General features: G+C 35.8%; 1 protein-coding gene across 2 annotated transcripts in view; it reads left to right on the top strand.

Annotated features, from left to right (window-relative positions):
- LOC137401086 (beta-1,3-galactosyltransferase 1-like) overlaps nt 1-5965 on the top strand; it is a 15613-nt gene extending 9648 nt beyond the window's left edge. Inside the window, exons 1-2 of one of the 2 annotated variants that reach the window (XM_068087437.1) lie at nt 3614-3673; nt 4432-5965. In XM_068087437.1, the coding sequence (XP_067943538.1) occupies nt 3650-3673; nt 4432-5430 (1023 nt within the window). In that variant the 5' untranslated portion in view covers nt 3614-3649 and the 3' untranslated portion in view covers nt 5431-5965. Of the gene's footprint in view, nt 1-3613; nt 3674-4431 lie in introns of those variants that run through there. The other variant, XM_068087439.1, reaches the window with a different exon arrangement.
- The last annotated feature ends 12097 nt before the right edge of the window (nt 5966-18062 follow it).

Here is an 18062-nt window from a genome sequence, read left to right on the forward strand (position 1 = left end):
GTCGCGATGAAACCAGTTAACCACAAATACGGATATACCTACCAAATGAATTCCGAACTAGTAATAATAACTATAATAGTCGTACTACAAAGTGTATTCTCCGGCTTAAAAATAGAATTTGAAATATAAACTGAAAGTCAATCAAGATATTTTCAATTTACTTATCATATAGGCAAAAAATACAATGTTTAGAAAACATTTCAAGTATTCCGGTATTAAATTTTGGCTCGTACGTATACTTTAAAATAGTTTGTATTTCACGAATTTTTACTTGCCGCGATGGATACCGGGTCCTAAATAATTGCGAAAATTGAAGGATGACTGTATTTACCATTGTTACATAGCACTTCGAGTAAGGATTCCTTGTAACAAAACAGTTTGTTTTGTTACTCATTCAGTACCTGTTACATCCTATACCACCAGATTACGTCAACGTCTGTTCTCTTCACTCAAAGTCTGTAATTTTCTTGGTATTTTGAGATACCATTTCATTTTTTCATTTTTTTTTACAATTTCAAGTAGACTCCGGAGTTTCACTTTGAAAAAAGTAGTTAAAACTAGCCATTTCTGACCCTTGTGGCTGTGGGGGGATATTGCTACTTGCTAGCATATTTTCCTTTGCAGTATCAGTTTTGTACAAGAGTTTATAATCACAGTAATAGCGAATGCTCACACAGGTGTTTTAAAAGGTTGAACTCCCAAAAATTACCCTGCTTGTAAATTGGGTCGTGTAAAATTGCTTGCAACTGCCTGAGGATATAGCTGACATACGAAGAGGTCAATTTTGGCTGTTGATGTCACAATTGGGAGTCTGTATTAAAATGAGCTAATTATCAAATTCAGTAAGAAAATGATAGATTGCTATCGCTATAGCATATCGTAATTCTGATTTACAAATGAGGCGATATCAATCACACAAACACATCTAGGTTAAACAAAGGGAACCTAAAGCCATATTATATCATAAAACCTGTATTTGAACACCACCCGTATTTGACCGCCACCTGTATTTGAATGTCACTTGTATTTGAACACCACCTGTATTTGAAAGCCACCTCTATTTGAGTGCCACTATGGTAGAAGGGTTGAAAAATAATGACAAACCACCTGAACTCAAAATTTAGCCTCAGAATATGTAGTAGCACAGATTCCGTCGCAAATTCGCAGAACTTTTTCATATACGTCAAAGTATCAAGACTGTATTAAACAAGGAACTACTATCAGCCTGATACAGTTGCTAATTATTTCTATGGTGGTGTTGCTTTCAACGTGTGACCGAGAAAACTGTAGACTTAAAAAACAAACTTCTATACGAACAAAAACAACGAAAGAATTAATTGTTATTGATGTAGTCGAGTCATTAATAGTGCGGTTATGAGGACACTTTTTTTACTAATCATTTGCTATTATGGATTCCCAAAGATCAAAAACGTCAAATAGTGTTGGTCAAATAGAAGTGGCGTTCAAATAAAGGCGGCGTTCAAATAGAAGTGGCGTTCAAATAGAAGTGGCGTTCAAATAGAAGTGGCGTTCAAATAGAAGTGGCGTTCAAATAGAAGTGGCGTTCAAATAGAAGTGGCGTTCAAATAGAAGTGGCGTTCAAATAGAAGTGGCGTTCAAATAGAAGTGGCGGTCAAATAGAAGTGGCGTTCAAATAGAAGTGGCGTTCAAATAGAAGTGGCGTTCAAATAGAAGTGGCGTTCAAATAGAAGTGGCGTTCAAATAGAAGTGGCGTTCAAATAGAAGTGGCGTTCAAATAGAAGTGGCGGTCAAATAGAAGTGGCGTTCAAATAGAAGTGGCGTTCAAATAGAAGTGGCGTTCAAATAGAAGTGGCGTTCAAATAGAAGTGGCGTTCAAATAGAAGTGGCGTTCAAATAAAGGCGGCGTTCAAATAAAGATTTTACGGTATTCTATCTTCTCTTCGACAGCTATGTACAATGTACCATCCCACTGCCTATAGTCCATTGGTGACATCATTATATTGGTCCTCTTGCTACCCAAAGGTTCCTTGTGTAGTCATTAGTTTAGCCTATTGCTAAGTTGAGACAACTCTCTTAGGGGGAAGTAATTTGTAACTCACTTAAAGATGTAGTTGCGTCAAAAATGAAATTAGGACCCATAAAAGGCTAAAACATCAGCTACAATTTGATGCCATTTTTGTCTTTGTAGACCAACCCTGTCCAGAGATATATGCGTTTGAATGAGGCCCTCTTTTAAAAAGCTCACGTTCCAGCGGGTGGCTATTTCGTGACGTCACAAGCTTGTTATCTGAAACGAAACCACAAGCGATAAATATGAGGTCGATTCGTTAGCCAATCATGCGTGCGAAATTTTTATATAGGCCGTAATAAATGTTATCACTCGTAAAACGCGTTGACTGTGATCTCGAAGAGTCTCATCGCTAGAGAATTAATTCTCATCGTTACTGATTCAACGCGTTTCAACAATTACTAAGTTATACATAGTTTTAAAATGGCTTCAAGTTCGAGCGACCGCTACTCAGAGTTATCTGAGCAACTTTTAGTAAAATATTAGAGTAGACAGCCTATGGCCAAAGCTGACAGGCGTCAGCAGCGTTTTGCTGCAGAAGAAGACAGAATGGAGGTAAATTAACTTAGTCTTCTATACTTTAGTAAATGTAATATTTTTTATAGTCATAAATACATATACTAATTAATAAAATGATAATTCTTTGCTATCTCCAATCATCATTTCATAGCTTATCTGCCGTTTTACCTAGCTATAATATTTTTTTCGAATTTTCTTTGGTAAATTAGAGTCATGATTACAAATTATTTTCACTCGTATGAAGTGGGTAAAATCGATTGATCATTGCAAATCTTTAATTTCCAGAACCAAAGCTTCGAATCGTTGGCTTGGCGTACTTGTGCCTTTATTAAATGTTTATTCGTTTTTAAAATTACACTCGCAATCTATTTAACTCCCGATTTGGAAGCTGTCAATAGATACGCTTTAGAATGACATATCTATGAATGACATATTTATTGCATCTACTTTGTTTACATTTACTTGTTTTACTGATTACAGAATGTTTATGTCGTCCCACCAGCCGAAGAAGCTTTGTCATTGTGTGGAAACTGCCATAAAGGAGAAAGCGAGACTTGAATGCGTGCTGGATGATGTTTTGTTTGAGTTTGTTGCAGTAGATGAATTTGTCTTATTGTATCAGCTAATACTATGTGAGTGGCCACGACTTGATGAATATTTTTAATAAAAGCTTTATGCCGTGATGAAAATATTTTTGCTTGTAAAAATTATATAATAAAATAATATTGTTGAAGATAATGCAAAACATGATTTGCAGAATATTGTCGTGAATCGGATATGGTATATGGGTGTCCGCAGAACTGGAGAATGTGAGTTCAAATCCAGTTTGCAGCAGACTTCTCATCCTTAAAACTCTATCCCTGTCTATATTCTTTTCAAAGCGGTGGCTTGCTTATAACTAGTAAGAAACTAGTACGTAGGCAATAGGTAATAGGCGACATAATGTGGGCGGGGCTTATGGGAGGCTGTATATCGTTTATATGGGTAGCTGCATAACTGTGCTGATACAAAGACCGCGTTCTACATAAAGTGACTAGACAGAATTACCGTAGACCGGTAGAATTGGTAGTCGGTACCCAAATGTTTACACAACATTTGGAGAAAGTGAGTAGAACAAACTTTCAATTTTCGTTATTTGAGGCCTTTTAAACATTCATAATAATGCATCTGTAGCAGGATTTAAAATTTTATTCTAGCCAACACGAGCAAATACAAAATAAGATATATGCCAATAGAGCCGCGTAAGACTAGACTTTTATCGCAAATAGCCGATGTGAATACGAGAGATAGAGAGAGGTTGCCAAACGCGTGACATCATTTTTGGCGAGGCTGGGCACGTTTTTGTGGCCTGAACGTTTTTACGGTGATCAGATTTTTTCGGTTTTAATCTTCAAATATCTTGGCAATGCGATCGCGTAACACAACAAACAACATATCAACTGATAGAGAAAAAAAAATGCTTTCTTTTAAGATCAACTTAAATTTTGACGCAACTACATCTTTAAGTCAAAAATTTCCCAAATCAGATATCTGTTTGGTTCACAAACACATTATCCCAATATTAGAGCGGCTTTCTATTATAATATCTAACAGAACATTTTGTCATAAAATGGCAGTTGTGTTTTTCTTTATGATACATTTTTTTATTTCCATCCGCTTCAACAAGCTTTTTGAATAATTGATTCTCAGCAGCTGTGGTGCACCATTGTTGAATTAAATATCTGAATTAGTTTTCTTAAGGTCAGTGATATATTTATGAGTTGCATGAACACGCTGACTGTTCTTATTGTCATGTTGTGCAGACCGATCAATGTCCTTTTTGCTCCTTTTCATGACCTCTACAGTACAAATCTCTGTTGTAGAAAATGACTCGGATCGAGTCAACACGAATACCTACAGTGGCTTTGCCTTTCGTGCTGCAAACTTGCCAACTTCTGTATTCAGTGTTCCTATTGTGTATGTTGAGCATAGCCGACGGTAAACCATCTCGACAAGTCGTCAATCCACATCCTTTTCAATATAGTCTTAACAATCCAAACCTGTGCGACAATCAGCCTAGCATACTCATATGGATACATACAGCGCCTGCACATCACCGTCTCAGGACTTTGGTACGCGAATCATGGGCGAACCCTGCTCACATAAGAGACAGAGAGGTTAGTCTAGTTTTCTTTCTTGGAATGCCGCAGAACAGCTCTATACAACATATGCTGGAATACGAGAGTGATACGTACCAAGACATCGTGCAAGAAAGTTTTATAGATAGCTATAGAAATTTAACCTACAAAGCCATACTGGGCTGCAAATGGACATCTACGTACTGCGAGTCAGCCAAAGTCATACTTAAGGCCGATGATGACATGGTCGTCGATATATATTTATTATTTCGTCATCTCGATAACTTGCAGTCACATGGCAAGGTAAACACTAACACTATACTCTGCGACGTTTGGTATCAACGAAAGCCTCAGCGTGATGAAGGTAAATGGAAGATATCGATGGCGGAATACCCCGGTGACACCTATCCGCCATATTGTCCGGGCTTGGGCCTTGTCATGACCCGTGATATTATACCAAAGCTTTATAGAGAATCTTTTTATGAGCCATTTTTCTGGGTAGACGATGTTTATTTTACAGGGCTGCTCGCAAAAACTGTTAATGTTACCTTTGAGCAGCTCGCAGCAACTGTGCATTTCGGGCCGTCCAAGCTTATCCATACCAATACCATGTTTGAGAATGAGTACCAGTGGATGTTTTATCACATTCAACAACAAAGTATATTTCGGACAGTCTGGAGGATGTTGCAGAGTAGGGAGATACGACGCCAATCTCATCAGACTTTGGTTGAACCGTACAGGTAGCCTAATAGGCTCCAAATTACTGTCTACAGACTACTATACAAAACTTACTCTTCATTTTTCTACCGTATATTATTTTCTGATGTTTCATCGTATACTTAGACACTCTCAATTGTTAACTGTTTATTATCACTCACATAGGTAAATGGGTTTCAGTGTTATTGGCCGTAAATACAAATACTCATTTGCCTTCATCTGATTTTATCATCAACACCGGTATTTTCTAGTTGACAGTCTGCTTAACACATGTTATGGTTAATCATTCTTGTGTGACAGATGATAGCGCTTTAGGTCAATGATATAGCGGGGTGGCACCTGCTGTATTCTTTGCGCTGTCGTTGTTTTAAGCACACTAGGAAAATCTTGTGTAGTAGTTTTTGCCTGATTTTCTGAGCTGGTAAAATCATGCGGCATGCTTGCCATACTCGTATCTCAAGCTTTGTGTACCCTCTTTTTCCCTCATTATCTGCTCCCGGGTGCACAAGATATCTGACTTCTGATAAGAATACCTCTGTTCATGTAATCTGGACTATCAAACCTTGGCTATCAGTCTAAGAATGTTGAATCTTTATACAAGATCAGGACTTGACCAGCTACGTATGCACATTGGGGCTGGCCATGTGACAAGAAAAGTTCGGAGCAAGCGTTCATTTGGCTTGCACTGCTACTGAGTCGCTCGATATGAAAACAGTAGCTTGTGTCATTGCTTTCTGGTCTGTAAAACATTTTAGTAGATGACTGTGTGCTATTTTTGTTCATAACACTGGTTGATTCAAAGCACAAATTGCTGGTAGGTGAATAAAATGTAAAAATACAGATGCGAAACTCCTGCAATAGAAACCAAGCAATGGAACATGGACCTACAACAAGCTTGCATCACAGAGCTGGCTTGTATGACTTTGGTAACTAGTGACAGAGAACTGTTGGATGACTGAGAATTCCTTGTAAGAAATCATTAAAGAACTGGTGTTCAATTATTCAATGTCATTCTGACCTACATGACTGCTATGGTTATATCTATACACTTTACTCTTCTCCGACAACTATGGTTTTTGACTATTGCAGCCCTTCTTTATTCGTTATCATCTCCGAACCTCCTACGACTCACAAAGGCAATCTCTCCCCTCTTTGTTTTCAATGAAATAGCTTCAAAACCTCACGAAAAACAGACATATTCAAAACAGCTTGCACCCCTCAGGAGTGAGAACACGTAATCCGGTTAACCCTTAACTATTATGTTAAATCTTCTCAATGGGTCATGAGATATGCATTATGGCGTAATAGCATAGGATAAAAGAAAACCTTGATAACACCAACATATTGCTATTGGTTTGGTTTGGTTGAAGATGACGTAGTTAAAGATGAATGCCATTTACTAAGCAAACAAACTTTTGTTTTTTTTGTTTGCCAACCTTAATATCATAACATTGGTTGGAGGAAGATGAGAATTAACATTTCACACAAAATTTGGATTTGTCAACCCATTGCTGTCGCTTTGAGCTTAGAGTTAGACCATTTAAAGTATATCAATGGCGGCTTTTCTAATCACCCTGCAAATATCAAACGTAAGGGCCACTCAATTACCTTCATTCAAGTTTGATTTATACAACGATTAACCCTTTCGCTGTGTAAAAGTCCTCGAAAAATGTTCGAAAGTCATGTAATTTTTGTTGACAAATCAATAAAGTCAGCATTCTATAAACATACATGGCTTGAGCTGACTTCACTGGATGGTTTCGGATGTGGTGCTTTCTATTAAAGGAGTTACTTTGTTTGGAGCTTTTCACAGCACAAGTGGATATAGCATTATATTCACTTGTGCTGTGAGATATAAAAACTTCAAATATATAGCACTATATATTTGAAGTTTTTAGAGTTGACATTGCTACTTTTATGTGAATTATTATGATATTGATGAGTCAAACGATCACTGACCACCTCAGGATCAAATGAAAGTTTTATTCTTCATTTCAAAAGCTGAATCGCTTGCTGGCTGGTTTTTATATTTATGCGATGGAATCGCGATTTCGTATTTGTTCGGCTTGTAGCAAAAAGAAATGCCCTTCAGATAATCGTTCCATATAGTAATTTATAAATAAATATCTTAACGACAATATTTTAAACTTAACGTTCGTATGCTTTGTTATTGGTTCTAGAAGAGGGCTCAATGAACCTCTATCGAAAACGCCGTTTATGTCGTTTCCCCAGCAAAAAGGGTTAAACATCATTTTTAAAGGTTTCGCTAGAATCGGTCAGTATTAAACTTAGGCTGTAATAGTCTTTATGAATTTATACCAAAACCTGGGCAATCGTGCGACATCAAGTTTTAGGCGCATAGCAGACATTAATAATGTTTGTGTTTAACTATGTTTATCGTTCAGTTATGGCCAGCTGGTGTAGCACAAATAAAATTGACTAGAACATGTATTAATTCTGTGGTATGGTAAATCTATCAAAACTTGTTGCTGAGTGTATTTAGTATTATTGCAGTAACTTCCCTTGTAAACGAACAAGAGTGATGTTAAAAAAACATGTGTATGGAACTGAGAAATATTCTTTCGGAGCGATAATATAAAACCATACTCATCGGCTGCTATAGTCTTTCCAATTCGCTGCTCTAGCGTAGTGAGCCAGATGCTGGAAAGTTCAACCGATTTCATGATACATGTAACTTTTTATTGGCTTATAATAACTTTGAATGTTCAGCCTGACTAAGGGAATTAGTTTTTAGGAATATATTTATAGCCAATGATCGGCTAGTTCATTCACATAGCAGCTACACTCACATGTAGCTTTAGTTTAGTACTGACAGTCTGTACTGACAAGTTAGTATTTGGTCTGTGAATGGCTCTATTACAGGGTTATCTAGCTACTATACTCCATTGTATTATCACCACTGATAAGCGATGCACGAACAAGGAACTGTTTGCTTGGCTCAAGTGACCCCAGAACTATGTTACAAAAACGATAGGGGAGTTCAGAGAGTGTTATCAGTCATGAGTGAGAAACCAAGTTCTGACATGAACACAAGAAATCACACTTATCACCACCTAGTCGTATCAGTTCACTAAAATCGAGAATGAAAACTGACCTTATTTAATCATTGAAGTGTCTTGTGTATCATAAGTTCACATTATGGTGATAATTTTCAGATTCCGCAGTTACAAATATAACTACTGTTTATAGATTAACTGGTACACTACGCTCGAACCTAGAAATGTGCTCACGACATGAGACCAATACCAACTGTGCCTACTGACGATCAGTGTACAACTTGTCTAAACAGACATGTTGGCCAACATCAGCATTTTAGAGACTGACGTATCCGTGATTGGTCGAAAGTATTGATTGCCGGATGGGCAAAATTCCAATTCAATTTTATTCATTTTTAGTCCAAACTTATTTTATTTAAGATTTGCTTTTGAGCACGGAAGATAGCGGTTGACACTAACAACTATTTAAATATGGCCAAATATATCTTTTATCTGAGAAAGCCTCTGGTACCAACCTAAATAGCTCCCTAAACATCCCAAAATAATTCTTCAGTTAACAAAATCTGTCGGAAATTTGTGTTTCATCTTTTGTTAGTTTCAATTTTTGAATCAGAAATTTTTTTGGAGTGGTTAAAAGACACTTGGAAGACTAACCCTGTTAATACAAGAAGGTCCACTGATCCTAGACAGTATTAACAACTTTACATCAACTGTTAAAGTACATAGACTAGCACAATATCTTTTGAACCGAATATCATTTGAAAGCTCTAGGCTTGTAGAACTCAATTAAAAAACAACATAAATCAAATAAACTAAATGTTTTTTCACAATCTTTCAAACAAGAGTTGTTTTAGTGGTAACTAAAGAAACATAGTAGCTGCAGTTCATTCCACAGTCGGTTATAAGTACCCTCAGTGTTTCAGCGATATCTCAAGAACTGATCATCCAGTCGATTTGAAATTTGGGAATTATACTGACCCCATATCATACACAAAGGGAGCCCAATTCTGTATTTCTACATGAACCAGAAGTTTGAGAATACGAACGAAATTACACAGACAAGTTCTCTGTCACAGGATCAGGCGGGAAAACAACTCCCGAACTATCTCGGGCCAGGCTTGAAAGCATTAACTAGCTTTCGTTATTAACGCACAGGAGTAGTACAAATGTTGTTTGTTGTCATCACACCTTGTTGAGGATTCTACTAAACAATAATGATGAAAAATTCAAGAAAGATGTAATGTCCTTCACGCAACTGAGGCCAAGTCTCATTGTCCGTCTATTGTCAACGTAGTTGTGTTGGTGAATATATATACACTACTCATCGACTGTGCGTTTTGTTCGCTACCAATTACCATAGAACTGTCATCAAATGTATGAAGAGAACTGCATTTGGTGACTCTGCAGTTATTTGGTATAAGACAAAAATAAAATAATATTAAAATAGAAATGGTTATGGGAAGTAAAGCTAAATACATGTAGCACCATATAACCAATGTCCATGATCAAAATTTGATCAAACTTTCAAAAAACGGATCTTTATAAAGTGTAAAGATGAGATATTAGTCTGTTGATCATTGACACTTGACATTGTCTATCATAATTTAATCCAATTTACAATGAGTCAAGGTCAATAGATGATTCATTCTTGTGTCTGCAAATTGTCTGGCATTTTTATCACTTGATGTTACTGTTACTTTTTGGTACAATCATGTCAATTTTTCATGGCTGACTTTCTTCCACTGGCAATACTTTCTTGGTAGGATCGGTATTTTAAATTATATGGATTTACTTGTGTCACTGTATATGCTACATGTGCAATAATTCCCTGTAATCTATTCCAAGAGAGCAAAATTATGTAAATTCATATTTTTCGATTGTTTGTTCTCAGAAATATTTGTTTTGAGTTCAACCAAATTGCTCAAATAACCTACATTTATGTATGTATATTACCCTATTATTATTATGTAGATTACACCTATTATTATTATGTACATGTAGATTACACCTAAAAATTGATGTTCAAGGATCAAAAACATTTAAACAGGAGTGCATAACTTTCTAAAAATATTTTTCAAACCTCCTTAGTTACCTCTATGTCTACATAAAAGTAACAAATGGCTAGACTGGCACGGTTAAAAGTAACAAATGGCTAGACTGGCACAGTTAAAAGTAACAAATGGCTAGACTGGCACAGTTAAAAGTAACAAATGGCTAGACTGGCACAGTTAAAAGTAACAAATGGCTAGACTGGCACAGTTAAAAGTAACAAATGGTTAGACTGGCACAGTTAAAAGTAACAAATGGCTAGACTGGCACAGTTAAAAGTAACAAATGGCTAGACTGGCACAGTTAAAAGTAACAAATGGCTAGACTGGCACGGTTAAAAGATAAAGGAAAGTTATGGCAGATTAGTAGTGATTAGTAAAAGTGACTAGTATTTTCTTACAAGTACTCTGTATACCGTAAAACCTCTAATTGAATGCCACCTCTATTTGATCGCCACTATTATAAAATAGAGCGACATGGCATTCAAGTAGAGGTTTTACGTTGTATGTGGTTTATGGCTGAGCTTGATATTGACGAAGTTGTAAACTAGTTTACTGCTATGTCATAGGTCAATAGCCAATTTTCAAAGCTATCAATTATACCAATATAAGAAAAGGTATAATAGCACAGTGCTATGGGTTAGTCCGAGTTGCTGGCTAATGGCAAATGCTATAATCATTGCTAAGGTTAATATTGTGTTATATGTGTATATAGAAGAGTAATTGACAAGCGCTGTAGGGTGCTTGTGTTTCGTATTGACATGAAGCAGACGCATTTATGCTTTCTACAATGACTACTTAAAAATCTTGTAAACATCTGTTCGATCTACTACAAGCTGGGTGGTCCTCTGAATAGGATTGATTGACATATAGTGACCACCAGCCTCTTTACCTGATATATATGACCAATGAAACTGGTTGAGTGATAGACCTTACCTGTGAAAAGGTCGTACTTGTCCCTGGCAATCGTTATCTTCTCAGGAGTTATGTAGTGGGAGCCACCGCTGGCCAGACTGGTCTCTAGCTCCCTCATAACCCTAGTTTTTGCATCCAGTTCCATTGTGACTTTCATGAAAGCCTTTAAAGAATGGAAAATATGGATTCTTTGGAATACCCAATTGCTCTAGTGTAATCCAAAAATAATAAAGATAGAAGCCTTAGTTTTAATCGTTTTCTATTACGTGAAATGATAACTCAAAAACCCAAGATATTCAATAACAATCCAACGAATGTAATTAACTCATGATTTCTTAGCGCAGTAAGTTTAGTTTAAAAATAGTTCAATTGTTTTTAAATGCGCTCTGTGCACAAACAAATATAGGTTTTTCAAGTTCTTCTAAAATACCTAGTCCGCAAATGTATGTGCATGGAGCACATACAAGCTGAATGATAGCTACCACTCGTAATTGTAATTGACCAATGAGAAATGATTTACAAATATTTGATTCGTTGAAGTGAGTGGCCCTCAATAGATATATTACAATTTCCATTGTTAATCCATTTCCATTATTATTCCATTTCCGTTGTTATTCCATTTCCATTGTTATTCCATTTCCATTGTTATTCCATTTCCATTATTATTCCATTTCCATTGTTATTCCAAAATCAGCTTCATTAGAGATTCATTTAAGAGAATTCTCAGAGAGAGAATTTAAGAGAAAAGACTCACAGATTTGTAGTTAATAAAAGGTGAATTTTGAATGAATGTTAAATTATCAGAAATGACAAAGAGCAGTATGGATATCGAAGACTTTTATTTTAGTGTTACAATGGCAGTTGTTTTACATGTGCCAACTTTCATGCGATCACACAATTCTGTACTAGCAGTTGATGACACGATTAAAATGTGGGCTATTATGGGGCTCACACCCTTAATATTCAGCTTGTTAGGGTGAGCTCTAATTAACTTAGCCAACTGTAAAGCCTTGTAAAGCTTCAGACTAATTGCGCTAATAAGAGAATACAGATTACTTTGTAACAGAAAAAGGTAGCAGACGGAATGGACAGACAGATGAACAGACAGACAGACAATAGCCAATCTGTACAAATCTCAAAGTTTGTTTGTCATCGTCCGGCTGACACTCGTTTGTCCAGGTATAGCGATAAAGTTTTAGCAATGGCAAACCACCTTCGTCTTGAATTGGAACTCACAGCATTCAAAACGAAAGTCTAATAACATGCTCGCGTAACCACAAGGCTAACTAATAACATGCTCGCGTAACCACAAGGCTAACTAATAACATGCTCGCGTAACCACAAGGCTAACTAATAACATGCTCGCGTAACCACAAGGCTAACTAATAACATGCTCGCGTAACCACAAGGCTAAGCCATTCTTTCACATCCATCGCTCTTATCATATACTCTATATCCTTTTCCCAATGGCACACTCTAAATGTGTATTTTTTATTATACCGTGTGCCTTTGGGTCATGATGCCCCTGTTATAAAGTTTTTTCGCCTTACAATATGAAGCACGATGTTTTTTTGACTTCCTTATATGAAGATGATTTTTTTCCGACTTTTTTCCATTATATGATATCAACAAAAACTTCTCTCGAAATGTTGATATGCTATTCGCCGAAATCCCTCCAAAAATGCCTGAACAAGATATACAATGCTCGCTCTCTCAGTTCAGCGTTATTCGTTATATGTTATAGTAAAAACCAAATCGAAAACTGATAAGTGGTAAAATTTTAGCCTATGACAGATTTGAAGTTCATTTTAGTAAAATACATACTAAAACTTAGCTTCAAGTATGCGTTTAGTAAGCTAAATTCATTTAACCTAACTTCAAAAATTACATTATACGTCTGTCTCGAAGGTAAGAACTCCTCATGGTACGTACTGCATGTAGTGCATTGTAATGTTACTTTTTCTTGTATATCACAACCACTAAACACACTAAAGTTACTGTAGCTAACCATAGTTACCAATGTTAACATATTGTTCTGTTATTAAGTTTTTAATATGTACAGTACGTATATAAAACTTTGATGATTTTACCAGGGGGCATTTGTATTAAATAATTACTAGGCCTATAGGTTTTTATACCACTCTATACAATATTTTACTAACACTGAGACTAATTAAAATCATATAATTGTATACCAAATAATTTTTCATTGTAGACGTGGCAAAACAGACTCTATTTAGCTATTACTTGTTAATTATTTCACATTTTCATTTAAACACGTTTACAGTTGTTTTATTTTTTTTCTTAATTTATTTGAACTGCACAAAACACTTTTCTCATGACATGAAGTTTGAAAGTTAGAATGGTAACTGTTGTTACATGTTAAATAAAAACAAATTTTTTGTATAAAGACTTTTTATTACCAAAGCAATGCCGGACGTTCAACTAGTAATAGTATATATGTAAACATTTAGCACAATGTGTATCAGAACACATGTGTGTGGTGACCTAGTTAAGTCGATCATTTCCCTCGTATAGGACACTGTATTTCACGTAGTCAAACTTCTATATACAATCATATCATACATGGTAGGAATTTCTATACTGTTTTTCCTTACTTGATACTCAGAATCAAATTCCTCTTGCGTGAAAGTTCTTGAGTGCTTGAGTCTAGTAGAATGCTCATCGAGCCACATAGTAAGACTTTCGTGGTCTCTCCTTTCCCTCTCATCTCTTGTCAGATTTCCATTCACATCCTGGAAATCAGCAGAGTGCCATGAGATATATCTATTTACCACTAGATATTGGAAGCAACTAAGTCAAGGAATTGTCGATGCTGTCACAATGATTGCGAGAGTAAGTTTTACAACAAGATATGGCAACCGAAAGAGAAGGTCAGGATGGCGTTAAACATGCTTGTATGTGTTTTAGATATCATCTGCAAAGTGGATCATGATATTTGTAACAAATTTTATCAACAAAGTTGGGTGATAAAAACTCCTGTTCATCATATGCTGTCTAGGATAGACTAAGGCCAGTATAAAATAGACGGCAACATGGAATTAGAAGTTTTTGAAACAAATATTTTTACAAACCATTGGTTTGCCACTGCCCATCTCTGGGTAGGCCTTGAGAAACTGGGCTATGTAAGTCATGATGGACTTCTCATCGGGCTTGCTTACATCAACGTCTACAAAGAATTATGCGAATCCCATTGCTACTTATTCAATGAATTGTACTAACTTTATACGGAGTTGTCTTCTCATAATTACTAAAATTAAGCAAAAGAAGACAACCTTTGTTACGCTATGGCTTTGCAACCAGATAGCCACCTAAATTTATCTATGAGAACATAGAAAAGCATGGTGACAGAGCACTAAACTGGAATCTATAATCTCAAAACTCTAAGTGCTCATAAGCTACAAAAAATTAAAGCTCCATAACTGTCATTTGATAAATGAACAACTATGAAGGCTTTACGAATATACCACCAAGAATAAATATAGAGATGGAGGGGAAACTACTACGTGCCAAATACAAAGATAACCACATGACGGGTTTTAGTTTAAATTTTATTTTCTCCATAAGATAATTATAATTTAAAAGCATATCTTTTCTCAACAAGAAGCGATGCATCACCTCTCCAATTATATTATTATCAATGTCATTATTTTATAATGTTACTACTATTTAACTTCAAGTTGGAAATCTGAAATAGATGAAGCTTAGCATAATTGACATGCAAAAAACAATATACCGTAAAACCTCTTATTGATTGAAACCTCTATTTGACCACCACTATGAGAGAAAGGTTGAAAAATAGAGCGCCACCCTTTATTTGAACGACACCTCCATTTGACTGCCAATCTTTGATTTTTATGCATTTTGAATTTGATTGAATTTTTTGCATTTTCTCGTTAAAACTTTGAAAGCAATACCATAGAAATAATTAAGAACTGTCTCAGGCTAATAGTAGTTCTTTGTTTCACGCGGTCTTTGAGATTTCGACGTACATGTATATGAAAAACGGTTTAAACTTACGATGGTCGATGAACGACCAGTTTTTGCCAAAAGGGATGTTTAGCGAGCAAAATCTTTACACAATGTATTTGATCGATTATCATTATATAACTTATAAATTTGCTGATTTATAGCATGTTATTTAATAGCATCATTGCGGTTATCTAAACTCGGCTCACAATAGATCGACACTCATAACTCCTCTTCTGTTGCACATAAAAAGCTAGTTTTTGCTGCAAACTGTAGTAAACATATCAGTGAGGGCAATGAGCTTTTATGCAAATTGTTAAATATAGATATAAAATAAAGATATGTTTTCAAATTTGGAATGAAGTGAAAATTGAAAATTCAACCATACTGCAAAGCAGGACACAGGCTACAATATCATAGAACGTTAATTGCAAGCAATAGATATTTACCGGTAGTGACACTTCTCAGTTTTTCAATGCATATTTATTAAGAGATCACTGACAAGTTAAAAATAAATTAGCAAATTTTAGGAAATTTACTGCATCCAAAAGGATTTATGTCGCTACACCGGAAAGAGAGGTCAAAATATAGACGACATTCGCTTCACCCATAAAAAAGCTAAATTTATCTTCCCAAAATTCTGACAAGCCATTTGAAAAATACAACGCTAGCCTCTATTTAAACACCACTTCCAATTGACCGCCACTATAGAGGAAGCATAGAGGGGAAAGTTCTCTATTCTCCCAGTAATGAAAATGTTTTAAACATATGGGTTAATCTTAGCTCTTGTACTGATGTAGAGCTTATAGCATTCATACAGCAATGTTTAGACATTTCTACTGCACCTTTTTCAATTATTGTATTTTTGATTAAAAACATTATTTTACGATTTATGATTACTTACATTTAAATTTAGATATGATTATTTTGTACAAGTTAAAATACTTGTTACATATATCAAACTATCTTTAGATAAATGTAAAATACATTTGATCAACAGTTCTCGCAAAATAAATTGTTAAAATGTAATCACCACGATAATAAGCCTAAAGTCAGGAGAACTGCTGAAAGGGTAAATACAATGTATGTCTAAACTGAAGTGATGACTAGAGATAACTGACCTTCTGGATCCATAAGAAGAGGGATTCCAAGCTCTCTGTCAGCTACGCTGAAAGCCTGCGCAAGTCTCTCTTTGTTGGTTTTGTCTTTGAGGCTGTCCATGTCTATGAGATCTTTACGAACTGTGTTTACCATGGCATTGAAAGCCATTCCATCTCGCCAACTGCTTGAGAAATCACTGACTTCAACTCCAATATCCCTGAAAATGAGGCATAGAATTATTACACATAAAGCTAACATTCTTGCGCAAAAAATTCACAGGTCTACATGTAGATTACGATACATTTTACATGCTGCAGGTATCTGAAATGCTGGATATGGAACAAGATGGTTTCATGTAATTGCGTAAAAATCAAGTTTCTTTGCCGTTAAATGATAAGAACAAACAATAAAGCTTATTAATTGCTAAATCTAGTCTCTGGTGCTCTGAGTTGTACAGACTGACTCTTAATAATTTGGACTTGTCTTCTCTACAACAAAGGTAAACAACTCTTATAAAATAAACACACTAAGAATGCATGACATGTATAATATTGATAAATGGTTTGCTGTCCAATTAAAGGATGCAATCACTTGTATATTTTTATGTAGTTTTTATGCTGGAATATCTGTACAGCTACATAATTGCGAGCACACCACAGTATATCGTATGTAAATGCTGGTTCATAGATTATGCTACGGTCTAGTGTTCCTATATCTATTTTCAGCTTGATTACCTACCGGTATGCGTTTGCTTTGAAAGGTATGATATTTGCTGCTATTATAACCAAGTTCTTTAGGATAGGCAGAATTGATTTAATAACCCACCTTACAACACCCATTACAATAGACGGTGTTCAAATGAAACGAACTCAGTTTCATACCATGAATAGACTTTTGTCTGGCTGATATAGGAGCAGCACCAGTTCAGTTAGAAACTTATTGAAAAGGGCACAATTATAAGGTACCAGGCTCAGGTTTGAGTATGCATTGTCACGGACATTAAGGAACAGGTCTGTCAGGATATATATGTATGTAAATTTGACATCCCTAATGGGTATCCTTGACCAGTCAAGCGCAGTTGTAAGAAGGCTAGCCTGACATGTCCAATGTGCAAACAACTCACTGAGAGATGGCGTTTCTTGTCCAATTGAGAAGAGCTTTTTTGGCTCCAATGAGAGTTTTTTTGGTGGCAGGTTCACCATTGTTGTACAGACTAGCCAGCATGGCTGTTTGCTCCTCGATCTAGCAAATAACATCACTTTATAGAGCAGTAGATAAAACACTACATAAAACTACATGTAACACTATAACATCAATCTGTTACATCTATGTAACACTACGTGTAATACTCTCTGTAGCATTTTATGAACCACTCAATATAATATTCTTTGTAACACTTCATGTAGTATTCTATATATCATTCTACGTATTCCACCTGTAAAGCTCCACGTATCGCTCTATGTAACACTCTATGTGACGGTCCATGTAACGCTCTATGTCACCCGCTAGTGTATCACTCTATGTGACACGCCATGTAACACTCTATATGACGCTCCATGTAACACTCTATGTGACACTCTGTGTAACA

This window comes from Watersipora subatra, chromosome 7 (assembly GCF_963576615.1).
Source record: "Watersipora subatra chromosome 7, tzWatSuba1.1, whole genome shotgun sequence".
Lineage (NCBI taxonomy): Eukaryota > Metazoa > Bryozoa > Gymnolaemata > Cheilostomatida > Watersiporidae > Watersipora > Watersipora subatra.